This window comes from Lissotriton helveticus, chromosome 2_1, assembly GCF_964261635.1.
Source record: "Lissotriton helveticus chromosome 2_1, aLisHel1.1, whole genome shotgun sequence".
Lineage (NCBI taxonomy): Eukaryota > Metazoa > Chordata > Amphibia > Caudata > Salamandridae > Lissotriton > Lissotriton helveticus.
Window position 1 is genome coordinate 1,025,934,352 of NC_136059.1, and position 22,035 is coordinate 1,025,956,386.

Below are 22,035 nucleotides of genomic sequence, written 5' to 3' on the forward strand. Positions count from 1 at the left end.
AAAAGTATTTATCAATTTGGAATCCTTTTACATAGATAGTACATAACAGCTGCAGCAGACATGCTTGTGGCACTAAGCTAATAGTATTAGTAATAAGTCTCTCCAACGCCACATGTTTTATCGCTTTACTTTAAAGTATTTTGGAAATTCCACCATTTTTCTCAAAAGATCATCTTATGAGCTCTGAAAATACATACGTTTTTATCTCAAATAAACACTTTTCGATTTGGTATAATTATATTAAATGGGCAAAGCTTCTAATTTTGTAGAGTGGGCTGCACACGGGAGAGCTATTCAAAGGGAGCTGGAAAGCTACTAGTAGCTCATGAGCTACTTTTTGGAGAAGCCTGGTCTAAATGTTGGTGTTCCTTATCCCTCTAGATGTGGTATCAAAAGCCTTCATTTATTTCAAGTTCCTGCTCCCATGTGATCTGCCTTCTTTTAAAGTCAATAAAATATAGATTATATAGTTTCCTATAAGAAAACTGAATGAAAACTCATATTAATTTTCTTATCCAGTTTTCTGCGTATACAAGGCCCACATTTGCCTGCAGGCTTTAGAAAGGCAGATCCATGAAACACGTCTTGGCTGTTGCCCGATTAAATCTGGCTATTGAATGACCAAACCTATGGAGACATTTAAGAACATTTCCTGAATGGTTAGTGCTTTTAGAAATGCAATTAAAACATATTGCCAAAAAATAAAACTCACTATGATGAACTATGTATTTTAAGTGCATGCACACAACTATCATGTATACATTTTTTAAACGCATATATTTAGGGTTAAGAGTGCAACAGTGCACTTCTCAGTATTGTATCTTTTATAGATTCACATGCTTAAATTATCCCCGTTGTCATTGTCGGAATCCCACAATAACAGTAAAATAGCCGAATGAAAGCTTTTAACTCAATTTCTATTGAAATTCAATAGCATTTAGCAAATTATCATTGTTTTAAAACATCAAAGCTGCAGCCAATCAGAGCATAGACCATAGAGTCTCCACCTCCTGCAGGGCTACCACACTTCAGATTTCTTACCGCACGTTGTGTGTTAAGGATTCTCCCTGAGCTCTGCTCAGTCACAGTGTTTCTACTGTTACCCTTTTGAACTTCCAGCTTGTAGTTCATCTCTTTGCCTCATCTCTTCATCTGAGGTACAGTTCAGGAGTGTGAGTACCTGTTTGTCTTCACAATGGCTGGGTCTAAAAAAGGGTTATTAAGGCTCCACAAGACTAGTGGAAAGTCCAGACTTTATTCTGAGGACCTACATAAAGAATGCCATTATTACCTGTATCCAGACAACAAGCCCAGACAATGCAACTACTGTTGTACTTTTTACATGAAAACCCTCAAAGACTGTGAGGGAAGGCTGCTCCTCTGGCTGCAAAGGAAGGCAGCTGCTAAGGACTCAGACTCTGAAGAGAAGCCCCATACCTCCTCCAAGAATAGAAAGAAAGAAGGTTCTACTTCTTCTTATAGAGATCCTAAAAAGTGTAGATCTCAGAGAAAGGAAAGGCCTGAAGAAAGAAAAGGGCTAAGAAAGACCAGCCTGGTCCCATTGCCTCACACCAATGAGCCGGCTCCTCATTACTAGCTGCGCCTCATACTCCCTTCAGGGAGTCTTCAGCAAGAAAAATCCGTCTGCCGACGACCCCATCGACGAAGCACTCATCGTCTATGTCCTCCGTCTCCACAGGATCAGATGCACCATTGACGGTCTCGTCAGCGACTTCAACTACTATGACAGTCAAGACGAAGGCTTACGTCGTCGAGGACGGAAGTGGTAGTGTCACCGTCGTCGGCAGTTTTAAGTTCATCTCCGTCGACGAGGGCTTTACCGTCGACAGTCCAGCTCGTCACTACACCATCGACGAGCATTTCTCTTCAGGTGCAGCAGTCTGTTCTACCGTTGACGAGCCCGTACGACTCTCTCGTCAAGGGAAAAATACATTGTTCTTCCAAGGGTGTGGTTCCATTCCTTCTGCAGGACTTTTTTGTCAAGGAATTAGAGGATTAAGGTCCGTATGGCCCTTCATATTGTCAGCACATTCACGTCTTTCCTTACTTGGACGACTGGCTAATAAAAGCCAACTCACAACACAGCTGCATACAACACACTTATGAAACAGTTCAGCTGCTTCACGACTTGAGATTCACTGTAAACCTCACCAAGTCTCATCTCCAACGCTCCAAGACACCAGCATACCTGTGGGCCAAAATAGACACTTGCAAGGCTCTAGCATACCCCAACCCTGTCAGAATACGTGACATGCAAACTCTGATATCACAGTTTCAGCCTCAGCACTCATTACCAGCTCGAGTGTTCATGAAACTCATCTGAATGATGGCATCTTGCATTCTAATCGTTCCTTACGCAAGACTCCAAATGGGTCCCCTACAGGAATGCTTAGCACATCAGTGGAACCAGGATCAAGGTCAGTTAAGCAGTCTGGTGTTGGTGGAGGGCCTCACTCATCACTCTCTGCAGTGCTGGAATACACAAAACCTCTACAAAGGGAGGCCATTCATCGATCCGGTTCCACAGATAGTGCTCACAGCAGACGCATCCTTCACCGGTAGGGGAGCACATCTTCAAAAACATACCATTCAGGGCATGTGGACTCTACAACAAAAACGACTCCACATAAACCCTCTGGAACTGCCAAAAATTCTTTAGCACTGAAAGCTTTTCACATACATCTACTAGGCAAAGCAGTCCTAGTTCGTACAGACAACATGATCGTGATGTACTACATACAAAAACAGGGAGGGACACACTCTCTACTGCTCTCATACCTAGCTCAAAGCATATGGAGATGGGCCATACCTCAAAAAATATATCTCCTTTCAGAACATCACCCATTGTCCAAAGGCAATGCGCTATGGATCAATTGGTCAGGGATATTTGCTTATGCTCTTCCACCTCTCCCGCTAAATCCATTAGTGGTTCGGAAGCTCAAACAACGCTCCCTCGCAATGCTCCCACATGGGCTTGACAACCATGGTTCACAACACTGTTGGAACTATCAGTAGTCCCTCATCAAAAACTACACCTCTCCCCCAAGCTTCTCACTCAGAACCATGGAGAGATAAGGCATCCAGGGCTAGATGTATCAACATTACATTTTGCGAATCTATAATAGCAAATTTTGCTATTATAGACTCGCAAAATGCGATGTATGTAGGAATCTGCTAATATTTTGCGATTCCTACACATTCCTTATTTACGACTTGCAAAATGCAAGTCGTAAATAAGGAATGGCTTCCCTTTTCATTTCTATGGGCCAAGAGGCCCATAGGAATAAATGGAAATTGCGTGTGCAGTTTGCAAGTACCCAAAAGGTACTCGCAAATTGCGCACACACTTTCAAGGGTGCAAGGGTTCCTAAAGTACATCCTGTTGCACCCCTAAAATGGGCATGTGTGCACATGTGGCGGCATGTATGTGCGCCACATGGCACTTTGAAAAATGCTAAAAAGTGAATTTTTTAAGGTAATCGCAAATTACCACCAACTTGAAGTTAGTGGTAATTTGCGATTCCTTACCACAATATCGCAATGTGCGATGGCTACTAGAATAGCATTTAGAGAATTGCAAATTGCGATTCTCTAAATGCTTGTGCAAAATGTCCTTATTTTGCGAGTAGGTTTTTCTTATCTACATTGTACACAGGTAAATTGCGATCGCAAACGCTGAAATTCTGTGAATTTCAGCGTTTGCGATCACATTTTTGCTTGATGCATCTGGCCCTCAGATCCCAGTCAAATCAACCTTGCGATCTGGCACCTGAAATCATAGAGTTTGGCTATCTTAATCTTCCACCAGACTGCATGAAAGTCATTAGAGAGGCTAGACGCCCTACCACAAGAGCATGCTACGCAGCAAAATGGAAACAATTTGTAATTTATTGTAATAACAATCAAATCAATCTGTTTGATGCTTCTATTCAATTAAAAACTTAGCACATGCATCAATAAGACTGCATCTTGCTGCAATAGTATCTTACCTACAAAACAGACAACACTTACCCTTGTTTTGTGCACCCGCTATCAAAGCTTTTATGGAAGGACTCAAAAAAATCATTCCTCCTAGATTTCCACCTTCCTCCGTGTATAATCTTAAAATAGCCCTTACAAGACTTATGGGCCCACCATTTGAGCCTTTGCACAAATGCGAACTACAGATTCTGACTTGGAATGTAGTCTTCCCTATAACCATCACATCTCTTAAAAGAGTTGGTGAGCTCCAGGCACTAACCATACAAGAACCATTTTTACAAATTCACCACAATAATATGGTTTTTAGGACTAACCCAAAATTTCTACCCAATGTTGTTTCTGCTTTTCATGTCAACCAGTCTGTTGAGTTGTCCATGTTTTTGTCCTCAACCAGACTCAGTAGCAGAATGTGCTCTTCACACATTAGATGTGAAAAGAGCTCTACTTTATTACATTGAAAGAACCAAATCTTTTAGGAAAACTAAACAACTCTGCGTTGCTTTTCCCCACCACCACATAAAGGCAATCTCATTTCAAAAACAGGTATTGCACGGTGGATAGTTAAGTGCATCCAAATATGCTACCTTAAAGCTAAACACACCTTAAAAGTTCCCCCTAGAGTTCACTCTACACGCAAGCTAGGGCTTCTATGGCATTCTTAGGGAACATACCATTAGATGACATCTGCAAGGCAGCAACATGGTCGACACCACACACATTCACAAAGCACTATTGTGTAGATGTGTTTGCAAAACAACAAGCTAGTGTGGGCCACGAAGTTTTAAGAAAACTATTTCAAACCACTGCAACAGATACAGGTTAGCCACCACTGGGAAGATAACTGCTGTATAGTCTATGCTAATGCATATGATCTACAGTTCATATGCCTCGAACGGAAAATGCGACTTACCCAGTATGCATCCGTTCTTGGCATAAAGAGGTGTAGATTCAAATGCACCCACAGCCTCCCCGGCTACCTCAGTATCTGTTACAGTAATATATTACTTAGATACATTTTACATGGCCATTTCTTTACTACTCTTACTACCTCCATCATCACCCGTTATGGCAAAACAATCTAAGGATGTAGTCGATGCCCATGCGCACTATCAACAAAAGGAGTAGTCACATACCTCGTGACTACAAAGACTTCTTTGAAGAAAAACAAAGTGCAAACATCCGGGCCCAACACCAGTTGACGATCTATGCTAACGCATATGAATCTAAAGCTCTGTATGCCAAGAACAGATGCATACTGGGTAAGTAGCATTTTCCTTACAGGTAAGTAACTTATTTTCTTTTTGGTGATTAAAAAAACTCATGTAATGAAGAAAATGTGATCATCCAGTCCATTTTATTTTGTGCTCAGTGTTTGTACACACTATGACTTGCAATTGGAGATGCTACATAGTGTGATCAAAGGTGAACTAATTATGTTACACTCAAAATTATTAGCGTTCTTTTGCTTTTGCATTCATTTCCAGCCGTCAATGCTGTATCTCTGGGAAAAAATGGAATAATAGAGCTTCTGTTTAAGATCATTGGCCCTTTCAGTAAGAAGAATTCCAGCCTCATGAAGTGAGTGTAATTTTACAAATGAATAGAAATGTCAAACTACATTTCCGCTGTCTATAACTAAATGTCTTAATATGAAATCTTGCTTGCTGTTAAAGAGATACCAAATATCGTGTTAGTGGCTTAGCTTAGGAGTTAAGTATATTTTTTTCTCCCACCATTACAGTGCTTGTACTTTTTGAAAATTACCTTGCATTTAGCTAAACCAGTGAATGAATTGATCACTCCTCTCACACCATTCCTCCTCCTGCTTTTCACTCCTGAACACTAATGTATTATGCACAAGGAAAAGTGGTTTACAATCTCACATGAATATCTCATTTCGTATTGCCATTTGAGGGGGCTACTCATAATCAATGTTAGTTTTATGAAAAGGCATGATCACAGCTTTGAACTACCTCCCAAACTTTATCCCATTGTAACTACCAAGATAAGCCAGCACTACATCCTAGACACTGATGTCTGCTTCTACTAAGCGTGTGCTATTCTGTCTAAATGTTTTCCCCACAACAGGGTGCAAATTTCAGCACATTGCTTCCACCCCACTAGGACTGAAAAAGACTCTCAATTCCGTTAGTCGTCTTCTGGCCCTTGTCCTCTTCTTGTCCTCTTCTTGCTATCACCTTTAGGTCATCAGCATTCCTCCTTAGTGCTCTGCTGAGTACATGTTCATTCTCTCATCTTATATGAAGCCTAGACCACGGGTTGGCAGCATTATCTTTCATAGGATGTTAGTAACCTAATCCATAGTTACTTTTGTCATTATGATGCCACTTTTCTCAAACACCAAGTAGATGTTTTGCATTATATTTTTACTATCAAATACATATTTGGTTACACATTAAAAGAATGTTCAACCTTCCTTCCAGAAACACTGCCCGTTTGAGGAGGATTGCTCTTTTCGGTGGCTTCCTCAGTCTTGTGAATTTTGGGTTGGGGAGTTACTTATACAAATTCTTAGGTGGCATCACTTTCTTCAGTCTTTTGTTTGAAAGGTTGAACATAACATCCAGAAATACAATTTGAACGAAAAATAATTATTAGATTTTTAAAATGTGTTTTGCCAAATAAAAATGGAAATTGGAACGCTGCTCAGTATATAGTCATTAACATGACATTTGTAATGTGCACACTCCCCAAAAAGGTCTCTTTGCATAGGTCTTGTTTAATTCCCTATAAAATAGGACCTTCTCTGAAGCTGATAAATAAAGTAAAGTATGAATATAGTCACACTTATGTTTCAAGTTTCAGCAAGCTAGCCTATGTAAGTGTATCACAGCCTCACAACAACCTGACCTTCTGCAGCCCATCCCATTCACTGCTTAATCGCAGTAAAGACGATGGCACAACTCAGTTCAGTGGTCTACAACTCATAATTTATGTTACTTACTAAATCATGTTAGCAAGGCCTTACGAAGCCTCTCTTAGTGCCCAGGATTCCTCTCTGATGCAAGCAGTCATCTAATCTAATTCAGTCAATCGTGGCCAGTAGTGAAAAGTGGAACACAAACTTTATTCTAATATTAAAATCCCCTTATGGAAAGGAAGTAATTACATTTCTACAGGAGAGGCAGGTCATTTAAAGTTGTGGTTTTTCCTTTACTGTGCATCAGCTAGAGTATTGTCGATGAGTTAACTGACTATATTGACTATACATTGTATGTTGTAAAGATAAGCTTTATGCGCAGAACCCAAGGACTTAATTCCACTACTGTGCTGTAGGAAAGAACTGGTTGACATGCTATCAGGAAAAAGGTCCCCTATATTCCTACTCAAAGCCATAGAGCTCGAATACACTACTCTGCGTTGTCTAGTGTTTTTTGGAGGAGGTAAAGGATGAGCACCAAATTGATTCATAGTAGCAGAGTTGCTATCACTGAGTGAATTGGCCTTCATATCTGGAATGCTACAAAACAGCAACAAAGTGGTAGAGAGTTAGTTTCTCCAGCCCAGATCCAGACATTTTGAAGCAATAGTCTCCTTTTGGTAAGAGGGTTTTAGCTCTTGCCTCGAATGGCTTCCTGTTTGCCTTCAGGACTGTGACCACAGTTTGATCTTGGCTCTTATCATGTGAACACTGGTGTCTGGTGAACTTTGACAGTTTTTGGGTGTGATGTGAATACCTATCTGGAATTGCAATGACTGAAGAGAGCAAGTCTGGTTTATTTGAAAGGGTTGCTGGAGAAATAGGGAAGACGCAAGAAGAAATATTACAGCTAGAACATGTTAAAATATGGCTGCAAATGGTGCAGTTCTCACCCAAATTAACTATCAGATTATAGATTCTGAATGGACACTCATGATGTGTTCCTAATTCCCAATGCAAAGTGCTGCTGCTCCCCCTCCCCCAAAAAACCTCAGCAAAAGGAAGCAGCATGTTGCATTTTTCAGCATAATTACCCTACACAGTGAATTTTTCAAAATGTTTATAGTACTTTCTTCACTTCTGTGTTCTACTTTCTTTTGTTTTTCTCATTTTCCCCCTTCCAAACAGATGATCATTCATATGTTATGACTAAGGATCGACTTGGAAGGAAGAAAGTGATACAATTAAAGGTTACACAGATCTGCGAGTCTCAGACTATTAGAGCAGAGTAGGACAGATCTGACATGCTAATACATCAGTGCTACTTCTCAGGGCACATACACCTTATAAGTTCTGACAAATTGCACCTATTTTACGGACAAAGGAGTAATTTAAAGTGTTATCAACCTTGAGGATGAAATGCTTCCACATCAGTCATAAAATTACAGCCATAGTTGCAAGAACCCACTGGACCCAACCAACTACAGCAATACGTTTCCTGAAAGAAGCATGAATTCTCTCAACGGATCAGTTTTAAATATACTTTGGAATTGAAATCATTTTGTCCCCAAATATCAGCGTGTCTGTTTTGGCAAATGCACACATTTTGCTATCAAAGGCAAGCTTTCCATTTTGTGTAAATAAATTAATTTTCAAAATACAACTTTAAATTTCTAGTAAATACATGTTCAGGGCCCTTATATATTTTCCCCAAGTACTCAGATGTATTATTACCACATACAAACAGATTCTGCCTTACATATTCATGTAGCGCTATCACATACCAGAAATTCTGGTCATATGCCAGTTTTTTCCACCATTATACCAGGGATGGATACAAAGTTTTAAAGAATTTGAACAATTTGACAAGAAAGGCTAGCACCAGCATGCCATGTTTATCCACAATAGACTAAGATTTTATACAATTATGCCAGGTCCTTCATCATGCTGGGTGGGCATCAGGTTATTAAGATGCCCATAGTATGCCTTATATGACCTTCAGTATGCCAGGAGTTGGATCCGTCATGCCAGAGATTGCCCTATATGTAGATGAAATGCCTGGCACCTTATGGGTCGGAGATGCTATGAGTCACTTGGCTGCCAGAGAGTGATTCCTCCAGGCAGAGGTACAACATATATGTAAATATGTTTATTTTTTACTTGTATGTCTCCTTTGCTCCATACCTGGCTTTTATTGTGCTCCTCTGGTAAGACACACACATGCTACCACTACCATTGCTACTATCAGGCATTTCAGTGTCTTGCAAATGGGCTGTAAATCTCACACACACCTTGGTCACTCCTAGATTAAGGAGTTCACTTGAAGTCTTACTTCCCTCACTAGAGAAAACATGGACAGGTGCAGAAGAAGTAGAAAACGCGAAGCAGAGCATTAGTTAAGGCAGCTATCAACTGGAGGAGTTCATCCATGTGGAGTGCCTATATTGAAGACATTGAGACATATTCCTCTTTAGTTAGATAGGCTGTCTCTGATAAAGGTCCTTTTGCTTTTGCTACCTCCAGTATTTAAGAGGTCTGTGCCCATTGCTGGAGTTTCTTTTTATCATTGCTGTGAATAGCAGTGGGGCCCGTACCACCCAATTACTCTGATGTATATATATTTGCAGAAAAGGCAGGCTGGGTATCTAAACTTATTCTGTCTGATGCACATTTCTGACTGCATATTCCTAACCATGTGAATATTCCCCAGGCATGAAACTGGATCTGACAAACTCTAAAGCAGCACTCCTGCATGCCAGTAGGTGATGCTTTGCGGCTTTGTATCAACTTCGTCCTGCTCCTGAAATAATGAGTCTCTCATGCATGCTGGCATCAGTTTCTTTCATGGGCTTGTCTACGCCCTAAGACGCAGAGCCCATCAGCAAATTTGTATGGTTAAGTGCATTGGGACCTTCTTTTGATGTGAAAGAGACCATTTCACAGTACGGGGGTGGAGGGTTTGGGGGTAACGGTGAGGATTCTGTGGTTAGATGCAATATTCACGAGAAAAGCGTTACCGAAGGTAAGGAACTTGTTCTTCTGAAGGATACTTCTAACCACTGATCCCTCATCTTGTGAATAAATACCAAAGCAGCACCTCCCAAGGTGGTGGGTCTGTGGAATGGCTCACACCATAAGGTCCTGCAGAACCGACCAGGCAAAATGCCAATCCTGTGCTTCATGAATGTGTGCACTAGGACCCACACAGTAGCCTGACAGATTCCAGGATGGGGACTCCGTACGCCAATGCAACAATAGCAGCCTTGGCTTGAGTGGAATGGGTCTGTAACCCTTTGGAGGGGCTATTTCTTAGCTATTGCATAGCAGATTATATTGCAGAGGACAGTCTACCTAGAGCTGATCATGTACCCGGTGTTCTCTTGTCAAATCAGTGTAAAAACTGAGGGTTCTTTTGAGATCCACTGATGTTGTCTCTCCTCTTTTGAGGGTTAAAGCAGGGCAATGAATGCCACAAGGTAGACTCCAGACAAATACCCTGTTGAGTCCGCCAATTCCAGGCACAGAACCCTAGACCCCATATGCCCCCCCAGACCTCACCCACACTACTTGTTGCAGTACCACATGGGAATGACGAGCAGGGCAGTAAAAATCAGAATAGGCGAACACAAGAGTACTATAAAATGCAAAAAATCAAGCACAAAACTCACCAACCATTTTTTGGAAAAGAATCATAGACCTGAAGAAATATCTTGGACTGTGATTGAACAGGTCGGCAACGAAAACTTCCTCTTGGAGAAAGAGCAGAGGTGGGTGTTTCGCATCCAATCCCACAAAATAGGTTTGAATGACGATATACCCTGGGGCCAATTATGATGTCTACATAGCTTGGACAATTCTATTATAATAACTGTTCAATTGATCACCCAGAGAGATCACATAGCCCCCCTGAAAATTCGGCATTAGAACAATAATATCTGCAAACAACAGAGACTATTCCTAATCACCAGATTTGGATATACGGATGATACATGGTAAATTAATGTCTTGGAAACATAAGACCAACTGCAGAAAATTATGTATATACCAGAAATCCCATTGTAGCAAATAGTGAAAAGCGTAGAAAGACTTCCGCTTTTTCCCTCTAGACTGTGCCAGATAGCGGCAGCCATTTTAGGTCAACGCACTAGTTTTTTTCCCGTGGGCGTCAACACACATGCCTGACAACGCGGAACTGAATGGTTTCTTAATTGTGCAACGAGCAGGAAACCGGCAGTCTTCGGAGCAGCACGGGGGTAGGAATAAGGACAAGCTCTTATGCCGGTGATTCGACCGCGCTGAACACCCTTCGCCTGCAAGCTCATGGGGCATTGAACACTCACAAAGAGAGTACATATAACGCCATCACGATGGCCACAGTCGATATCATTTTTTTTTTTAAACGCGAAAAAGGGTTTTCATTTTTCTACCTGTCAGGTTGGTCGTGTGAGTGTGTTGAGTCGCAATTGTATGGGTGATGAAACAAATGTGAACACCTCTAGTATGAGGGTTCTGCAGAATAGGTCTGGTGGAATCAACCAGTTATGAGAGGTGAATAACATCTGCCTTTTATCAAACAAGGCACAACAATCGTTTATAGTAGCTCAAGGCGATTCGCCTCTACTATGTCTCATGACAACAACAAAAAATATTTGTAATAACATTCGATTGAAGAAAAACACGTATTTATGTTGCTTTTTCCCCTTCTCTCTTCCCTTTTTTTCCTTTTTATTTACAGAGACCGCAATAGGTCAATATTTTTGGTATTCATTGAAAATTACCATGCTTCACTAGGGCCAGCTCATGCCCTGAAGCTCAAACAGTCAGCTTATTTTTGCTGCATTGTTTGTAGGACAGTAGGCTTATTATTGTAGAACTGAGCTATTATCAGTAGGGATCACTATATGGTCCTGATGAGTAAGCAGTAGGGGACTGCTTACGAAACATGTCGACTAGGTAGCAAGCTATTGCTCTACCTCACATTCCCCTTCTTAATGTTCCCAGCTAGAGAAGTTAATAAAATATATTTTTCTACTAGGCCAGGGAATTTTTTATTTTTTTGTAATTTTTGTATTTTCTGCACTCACTAGTAAGGTCCCTACACTTCACTGACACCCCTACACCTACACATAGCCTTTGTCACAACTTAAGTGCTCCCGCGTAGTTCGTTTGGTCGTAGCACGCCCCGCCCCGTTATAGGGACGGGAAGACCCCTATGATGAAGCATGACACTGAGGGATTTTTTTAGTGTGTGAGTGGTATTTTAAAAAGCACATAGTGCTCTTGTCTTTCCAACCCTAAGAGAGAGCCTAGTATCTCACAGAATCAACAAAAAACACTTAAAAATTTTCAACACCTCGTCACATTGATAGAATCTCATTGTTTATATGGTTATGTTCCTTTACCAGCCTGTCTTTGATGGTTGGCTGGAAGGCCTTCAACGCCAAGCAGCTCACCCTCAACTTCAACAGACTGATGTAGAGTTGTATTTCTGCTGATACCATAGTCCTCTGATCTCCACCTTTTCCAGATGACCTCCCCAACCCAGCAGTGATGCATCCATCACCATAGTCATCTTTGGGTGGGGTAAGGATATGGGTTTGAGGTCTCGATTCGGAATGCGAGCCGAGACGAGTGCGATTTTGAATATGGGCACAGCGGCTGTTGCCGGTCACCAGCAGAGTTCTCTAATGGCTTCTGTCGTGTCCTGAGGCTTTCAGCATTTGCCCTATGGCCCTCCGCCACTGTGTTGGTCAACTCTTTGAAGATGTCCACCATTTTGTTTTTCAGTCATACTAGCTGGGTTTGCATTGACCGCATGTTTTTTAATCGCAGGCGCTGCACCTTCACCATTGTGCCCTCCAGCCCAGCAAAGACAGAGGAGCTCTCTATGCAGAGTGAGCATACCTCCAAAAGCAGACAAAGTCATCACCCATTAGGCTGTTTGGGTGGTTACACCAAGACAATAAACCTTCTGAGCAATGCCGCAGCTGTCCTGTCCAGACGCACTGTGGCGATGTAGGTGGAAATGGCCCATTGCAGTTCTGATGTAGCCAGGGGATTGGTGCAGGTGATCACTTCTGTAGAACAGTTACAGACAGCTACTGTAGCCGGGACAAGTGTACTGGGTGCAGGGGGCAGTGAGGAGGCCTCCAGTCTCAGCAGCATCACTGCCCCGGTGGAGACCAGACGGCGGAGAGCGAGGCAAGGTACAGCATTCGAGGCCTTATTATGGGAGGCCAGTGTATACACTGAATGTTCCAGTGCTGTGGGTGCCCATAAAAAGTAGATAGTGATGTGACCAAGGCATGCCAATGGGTGAGGTAACCTGTTGCAGGTGATACTCAGTGCAGAATGTTGTGCATGTTTTTGAAATCCTATTTTGTCATACAAATTTACACACATGTTAACTTGATGATGGCTGTGTGCATACAATTTACCTGAGATTAAGGTGAATAAAACACAGTAGCTACTAAGTCATGAAGTGTGTTGTCTCAGGTTTATTCACCCTAAAAATAATTCTGTGTGATTTCTGCACGACTTTGTTGGCTCTCTGTTGCCCTTGAACCGTCTCCAGCTTGCCATGCCCTTCATTGCCAATCTTCATCATCTGTGTCTGGATCAGATATGTCTATTGGTATGCGTTTGGAAGTTGCAATGTTGTGCAACATTGCACAAGTGGCCACAATTTTACAGCATATCTCAGGCCTGTACTGCAGTGCATCTCCACTCTTATACAGGCAGCGGAATCTACTCTTCAGTAATTTAAAGGGTCTCTCAATCATGTTGTGTATAGACGTATGCACAGCATCGTATTTCCTTCAATTTGAGTTGCAGGATTCAGGTATGTGGTGAGTAGAAAGAGCGTGCAGCATATGCGCTGTCACCTACAGGGTAAAGGGCAATAGATGAGTCACTGTATTGTTTCACCATATCCAGAGAGTCTATCAGACTATGTCACATGCATTTACCTAGTAGGTATCCTTCGCCAAATCCACCCCCAAGGAGACGTGTGTGTATATCACTGTGTCTGAATATGAAAGAATTGTGTGTACTGCCAGGGAATTTTGCCACTAAGTCAGTTATTATGTTTGAGGCATTACATATGACCCGGATTTCATTGAATGAAAGGCTTTCCTGTACCTGAATATGTACTCATTACCTGAGGGGGGACAAATGGCTACATGAGTACCATCAATGCACCCTGTTACATGGGGGAATTGGGCTTTCTGGTAGAAATCTAATTTGGTCTGCTGCAATTCATGTGGTGTGTTGGGGCATCTAATTTCATGGCGTATCCTCTTTGACATTGCCTCCAAGAAGGCATTGAAAAAGCGCAAAAGTGCACTTTGGAAGACCCCTCCTGCTGCTGCTATCACTTCCTGGTAGCTCCCTGAAGCTAGAAGGTGCCGTGCACATAGGCCTTGCACATGTGTGGGAATGGCATTAGTCCACTGAGTATGATACTTCAGAAGTGGATGAAGTTCAGCTATCAGGTGTGGGATTGTAGCGGAGTCTAATCTATATTTGGATTTCTTCCTTTGTCTGCTGAAACAGTGTTAGGCGCACTCTAAAAATGAGTTCTTGTCTCCTCCTCTGTGGTGCTGCAAGATTTCTCATCCTCCTTCCTATGACGTACAGCACTGCCATTTTGAAACATTCTGAGGCCCTCTGGGTCTGTTTAAATAGTTTTCACCTGGTTACCACCTGATTGGAATAGGTTGTAATTTACTTGTGCAAAATTGTGAATTTTGTATCCTTCGCAATTTGCAAATAGTTCATACATTGGTCTGCGATAACCAATTTGCGAATTCACAGTTTGAGATTTGCACAATTGGTATTCCCAAAATAAGGATTCACATTTTTTACTATTAGCAATTTTTCGAATTTGAACCCTTTCATACATTCCGAAAGGCCATTTTGCATTCGCCAATGGGCGAATTTTGTGAATCGCACTGTCTGCGAATGCAAAATACTTTCATACATCTGACCCTTAGTTGTGTTGGCGTGCTCTTAACCGTGCATATCTGTAAATGTGTATAGAGATGCACTGTCAAATAATATATGAAAAAAAGGATCTCGGAATGCAATCTTTGTATTACATTATGTTGTGCTCTTTTGGTTTACTAAATGATGCTATTTTCTTGTTACATATTCACAGGGTTTGTTTGGACACGCTTGCTGCTTTGCTGAAATCAAGTAAGTGCTGTAGTGACTTAAAGATCAAGTGCATTTTATTTAAAAACATTTAACTTCTTTCCAAATGTTGTTATTTTATGTGAAAAGGCATGTCTACCAATTTCAATTCATCATTTGTTTGTAAAACTGGTTGAGCCTTTTCAATAGTCAAATGATCTTTCTGTTTTCATGTAGTCCAAGTATACTGGTGGCAATTGCTTTTCTGGGAGGGATGACGTAATTTGTTCCTCATATGAAAATGACTAAGTATGTGGCACTATATGAGCATCTATCAGCTCATGTAACCAACAAAGAAAGGAAGTATTTAAAATGTAAAGGTAAAGTTCAGATGGGAGATGTGAATAACTAAAATAGAGCCCTTGAATTTCATGCTTATAAATGTTTACCCTTACCCTAAAAAGTTCCAGTTTTTGAGTGTTTGTGATAGTCCAAGAATGCCCTACACATTATTGCTCTTATTGAGAAATCACATGGTGTTTGACCCAAACACCTTTTTAAAATGTATCTAAGATCTTTTATGAGCCAGAAAAGTCTATGCAATTAGTAAAAGGATGTTTTTTTAAATCCATTGCGATTTGCATGGGAGGGGATGAAATGCATCCCTTTCCTGTTTGGGATTTTCAGTGGAATATATATCATGGGGTTGAGGCTGCAACTGCAGTATGAAACATTTGATCAGTTACAAACTTGAAGTTGGTGTGGTATCTGATTCTCAAAGTGGGACAGCTTCTCATTTGAGAATCATCCCAACAGCCTTGGGGAGTGCAGGACTGTAGGCATTGTTCCAGTGAACACTGTCTTCTCCCCAGTGTGTTTCCAAAGTGGAAATGTTTTCTTTAAAGCAGCTTCTGTTCCTTCAACGTACATTATCTGGTCCTAAAAAAAGAAGTTTCCCATTTGGGAATGCAGATGCAGAGATGACGGCCTGCAATCCCTTCCATGCCTCCATCCCTGTATTTGAAGAGAGAGTCACATGGGTTCGCAAAGTGCAACCTGCCTAATTAGTATTCACTAGGCGAATTGTCTGATGCCCTACGACGGTACAATTTGATATACGACCAATTAGCACATCAGTCACATTGCAAATTGTATTCCCTTCCGCAAACCATCTAGTGTACAAATTGGACATCCCTCGTTTGCACCTGGGAATAGAACATCATGCTGCTTACTGGCAAGTGCAGGGAGCTGTTATCCATAATTTGGCACTATCTAAATGACATTCAGAGAGTTCAACAATGTGTCGTCTGAAACCATGTAGAAGATAAAAAGTAAAAACTAGATGCTGCAGTTTTTGGTAGCTTTTAATCTGCCAAATGTAGACGTGATCTTGCTTTTCCTTCCATCCACCTGCTCTATTGGTATTTTTGAGCATTTTTGTAATTTTTGTTTGTAGTGAAAGGTAAGAGGGCTGGGGTAGTGGCTTTGGAGTGGACTGCTGGCACTGAGGCAGCCACAGTTACTCATTGCTCTTGTGCAAGCTCCTGACTTCTGTTGCTTTGATGGCATCCAGAGTTAGAAAGGTGAGCAAGAGCTGTAGGAGTCACATTGATGCATTGATCATTACAGAAGAGCTTCCTAGTGTCAGAACTGTTCCCTAAACAACAAGACTGAGAGCTAAAACAGTTAATGCAATCCTTTTGTGAGGATATTCCTGCCCTCCAGAAAGGGTAAAATCCAATCATTGGAGAATGAAGTTGAGTAAGAGGAATTCTAACATGGCTGCCAAAAAGCACATTAAAGATCTAGCATGGCTTGATTTCCCTCTGAAGCTCAGAGTGGAATATTCAGTGTGTGAAATTCTACTCTGAGCTATTCACTGAGACAATTAATCTGATAGGAAAGATTATTTGAAGCTATGTTGTGTTAGTGAGGATAGTGACATTGTGTGAGGGCGTCATTTTAGTTTTCTTCGTGTTGAGGCAAGTTAGAGCTGTGCTAGTGGAGAGTAATGTTCTATTGTGAGTCTCCTTGTGGGCGGTTCTTAGGTTAAATTCTGCCCGTTTTTTAGTAGTATTTCTCCATAGAAATTCTGGTCAGTGTTAGAGTGGAAACTAGCGTCTCAATTCAGCATTTGCCTATTTACTGTTGTAGTGTTCACAGTAAGTTTTACAGGCCCTGTCCGAGTAGAGAATAGCGTCTTGACTCGGCAGCTGCCTAACACAGATTGATATATCCTTAGCACAGTATTGTTGTTTATCGATTAAGGCACTGTCGGAGCTGAGCATATCATCACTGCTCGGCAGCAGTTTGTGTGTATTCAAGTTTTAAAGGTGCATAATAAATGGCCATCAGTTAAAGAGTGTGTCTTAGTTTAAAAAAGAAAACTACCTCTGTAGTTTTCTCAACAGAGACTAGTGTCTCTTCCTGGCAGTAAATAACAGTTTTGAAAGGGGTTCCAGAGCATCTCGAACTTCTGTGATATTGGAGGATAGCATTGGTTACCAGATACTTCCCGAACTCCGACAGCCGCAACTATTTAGCATCATCTCCTTGCAAGCTATGTGTATCTTTTAACATATATATATATATATATATATATATATTACCTACTGGCGGTCGCCAGTAGGTAGTTATAGTTAGGATTGTTACGCGCACCGGGGAGCGTACCGTGGAGAAAAAAAGAATGACAGAGTTTTTAAAAAATGTAGCATTTTTTTATAAATTGGAGGTAGTTCTAAAAAGAACTGTTTTTTTTTAATTCTTTTTGTTGTTTTATATTTTTTTATTGTTTTTTTGAACATTTTTTACTTTTTTGGGGTTTTCTGAACAGTTTTATATTTTTTTTGTATTTTTTATGGGGAGAAACAAAAAACAGGGAATTGTAAACGGCTCAACTGGAGCAAAAAAAAATCAGGAAAAAATTAGTTTTTTTTTTGGGGCAATTGTGGTTGTCACCAGCAAGGACGATGAGCTTTACGCTCTGCTCACCATAGCTGATGGTCTTACCACAAAAAATACATGTGACCCTGAATTCACCAAACCGTGGTTGTATGATTGGCATCATCTCCCTTGTCTCCCTTGTCCCTTGTCTCTGGTCCCGATGGAGTGGGTTGCTTTCTTTTGGAGGTGCTGGGTGAAGATTGGGGAGGGTTACTGGCCAGTTCTCTCACCTCTGCAGCAGCATAGTTGTTGGGATGCTTGCGCTGCATATGCCGAATCATGGTGTAATTGCCAAATGAATATTTCTTATTAGGGTTCCCCCTTGAAAGTTCCATGCCACAGATTCGGCAAGTCACCTTTGGCGCATTCACTTTCTTCTTGCCCTCTGGGAAGGAAAAAAACTCCCATACAATGTGCTCCTTTGGCCTATATGGGGTATTGTCTTCTGGCAGGAATGTCCTTCCCTCCTCCTCCTCCTCCTCCTCTTCTTCTTCTTGACCACCAATGTGATGTTGTGGTGGTCCTCTTGGTGGTGGTGGTGGTGGTGGTGGTGGTGGTGCAGATGCTCCAGCTGCTGCTGCTACTGTAGCCATTTTAAAGTACAAAAGATTAGTGACAGATCTTCAAACAGGTCTTCCTCAGTCAAAGGACAAAGTCAGAATAAGGAAAAAAGGTGGGGGCTTTCATCATTTGGAAAAAAATAAAATGTCCTGGACCAATGAAAAGTGTTATTTTCAGGTCACATGACCCGGACTTTCATCATTTGGAAACCAAAACTGTTCTGCACCAATGAAAAGTGTTATTTTCAGGTCACATGACCCAACGCGCTTACGCTAAGCGCCCGGGGACGCGCCCGGGGACGCGCCCCGGGGTGCTCCCGGCGGCGCTTACGTTGTGCGATCGTATGCGCTCGGGTGCTTCCGGGTGCGCTTACGCAGTGCGTCATATGACGCATCACACGGCTACGCGATACGTCACGATGTTGTTTTCGTTCGCGGGAATAGCGCTAACGGGACGCTCACCGGTACGCGCCCCGGGGCGCGCCGTAGCACTGCGCTTACCGGTGAGCGCATCGGTACGCGCCCCGGGGCAAAAAAATAAAAAAATAAACATAAAAAAATACTATTACATAATTATACAATATAAAATTCATTATAAAAAATATTACTTTTCATACCTATAGAGATTTCCTATTAAAAAACCTTTGAAATTCACAGATAAAACCATAGGTTTCACACCAGTTATATAGTTAGGAATTAGCATTTAAAAAACCTATTAAATTCACTGAAAAAACCATAGGTTTCACACCAGTTATAGTTAGCTGGAAATTTTACTGCCATAAAACCATTGAAATTCCCACGTTATAGTTAGTTGGACTCACTATAACTTGCGCGTGCAATGCACTGCTGATGACGTCACATATTACATCACTCATGACATGGTCAGTGATATCACTCATGACATCACTGATGACACCATCCTTGTGACAGAGTGACAGACCTCCTTTCACTGTAATGTAACCCTTGAAACACATATTCAAAAATAGAAACTAACATTTTCAAAAAAATGGAGATACCCATATCAGTTACAACAACCAATTCAGTAATTCCACCATCTATATACACATCCACTCATTCACAAACAGTTCTATATAGTCACTCATACATATACTCACTCATCATATGTAGTGATACACCTATACATCCTGTTACACACCGACAGTCATCCAAAAGTTACTCACACATGCAAATAAACTATTGAACATCTATTTATTTGCATATAGAGCTATACACACACTACCACCTTACTTCTAAGGAAATTTACACATATTTATTCTCTTAAACAATCACTTATAGAAACACATACTTATTTAAACAGGAACTCTTACAATCTCTTACTCTCACATATACTCACTTATATACATCAATATTCACATATACTAGATTAAAACATATGTAGTTACTGATAAAGACACTAGTGAGAAAGTCATTCACTCACTAACATACACATATACACACTCATCCACCCATACAGTCCTGCACATATGCTGTCTTCAAAACACATACAGAGAGTCAGTCATTCATGCATCTATATGCTAAGTAATACCCCCACCAAACCATATAGACACTCATACTGATATTAAAACAAACATCTAATAACCCATATACCTACACATGTAGCTACTCACCAACCCATGCAGCCACTTATACACAAAGTGAAACACTAATCCATATATTTAAATATTTAAACATTACTCACTAATATATGTATTCACTAAGATACACTTAATAAGCAAGTTAACCAATCAATTTTTTTTTTTTAAAACATCCATGTCAACACCTATTTAAACATTTATTCTTCCATCAACTTTTACATATACACATATAAAACATATTTATTTTTCAGAAAGACACACATTCACTGGATGGTGTCATCAGTGATGTCATGAGTGATGTCACTGACCATGTCATGAGTGCTGTAATATGTGACGTCATCAGCAGTGCATTGCACGCGCAAGTTATAGTGAGTCCAACTAACTATAACGTGGGAATTTCAATGGTTTTATGCCAGTAAAATTTCCAGCTAACTATAACTGGTGTGAAACCTATGGTTTTTTCAGTGAATATATATATATATATATATATATATATATATATATATATATATATATATATATAAAATTATATATTTTTAAAGAAAAAAGTCAGTATTAGAAATGTAAGATAGTGTGGTAACATATAAAGAGCAGTATAAGAAAGAAACTTACCTGTGGTTTAGTTGAGTTTAAGAACTTCTTACGAAGCCATTATTTTCCTTAATTCCCAAAAATTCAAAAGAGAGAAGGACAATTCGTTAACTGCTTGCACATATTAAAAATAACTCAATAACAATAGAAGAGGGGCAATTTCCTGATTGACTGTGGGTATGTAAACACACATATAAGCACAATACTCTGGCCCAGGCAAACACTAGTTTAAAATATTTGAATATATGTATGTTGTGTTTCCTTTCAGTTAACTCTATTGCAACCTCTAAATCAGTACATCGATACTAGTGTGCCTGCCGGAAGATTGGGCACAAACATCGAGAAGGAAGGGGACCAGAGAAGACCAGGCAGTCTCTTCTTATCCCCATCCCCCTTGCCCTTCAGTACATTCCAGCCAATTTGTGTGTCGGTTGGTGGAGCGGACTGAGAGCGGCTTTGAGAATTGTCAACATTCTTCTCATGTGCAGGTTATTCGGCTCCTGACACCTAGGGCTGTGATACAGATCAGAGTTTAATTTATTTTTCAGCAATGGATATGTCATAGATCACAAGCTTAAATTTATGTTCAAGGCATATATGGCTATAGATGCACATGCTTTGCATATATCTGCCATATAGTGTTGGGTCCGAATGATTGCAATTTGTTTTTGTTCGAAGACGTTTTTTGTGCCACAAGACTGTGTGACTCCTCCTTTTGGTGTTACTGCACATGGGCATCAACTCCATTGTTAGATTGTTTCTTTCCACTGACTGGACACTTAATGTGTACTTTTGGTTAGCATAACCAAATACAGCCAGAATTCAAAACACTAGCCCAACAGTTTCAAACTGGGATCCAAGTTACAGTCAGGACACTCATGTGCCTTTTAGGCGTGAGGGCATCTTGCATCACAATAGTCCCACATGACCGTATACTTTTAACACTGCTGCCTGAATGTCTCTCATGTCAATGGACACAGACACAGGGTCAACTGCACGATCTAGTGGTGATAGACGGCCGCACACATCACCCTCTGCAGTGGTGGAATTCACAAAACCTATCCAAAGGGCGGCTGTTTCTAGACCCAGTTCCCCAAGCCATTTTCAGAGCGGATCTTTCCCTTACAAGTTGTGTAGCTCACCTTCAAGATCTTACCATTCAGGGTGTATGGGACTCCAAGAACCAGGCTCTCAATATCAATTACCCAGAGCTTCACGCTGTTCACCTAGCATTGGAAGCGTTACAACCTCACCTAATACACAAGGTTGTCCTAATCCCGACGCACAAAATGACATCCATGTACTATCTACAAACACAGGGGGGACTCAC

General features: G+C 41.0%; 1 protein-coding gene across 2 annotated transcripts in view; it reads left to right on the forward strand.

Moving 5' to 3' along the window:
* AGTPBP1 (ATP/GTP binding carboxypeptidase 1) overlaps window positions 1–22,035 on the forward strand; it is a 1,069,504-nt gene that overhangs the window by 421,758 nt on the left and 625,711 nt on the right. For both annotated transcript variants that reach the window (XM_078675801.1, XM_078675802.1), the window contains exons 8-9: window positions 5,487–5,580; window positions 15,042–15,079. In XM_078675801.1, coding sequence (XP_078531927.1) covers window positions 5,487–5,580; window positions 15,042–15,079 — 132 coding nt within the window. The remainder of the gene's footprint in view (window positions 1–5,486; window positions 5,581–15,041; window positions 15,080–22,035) is intronic.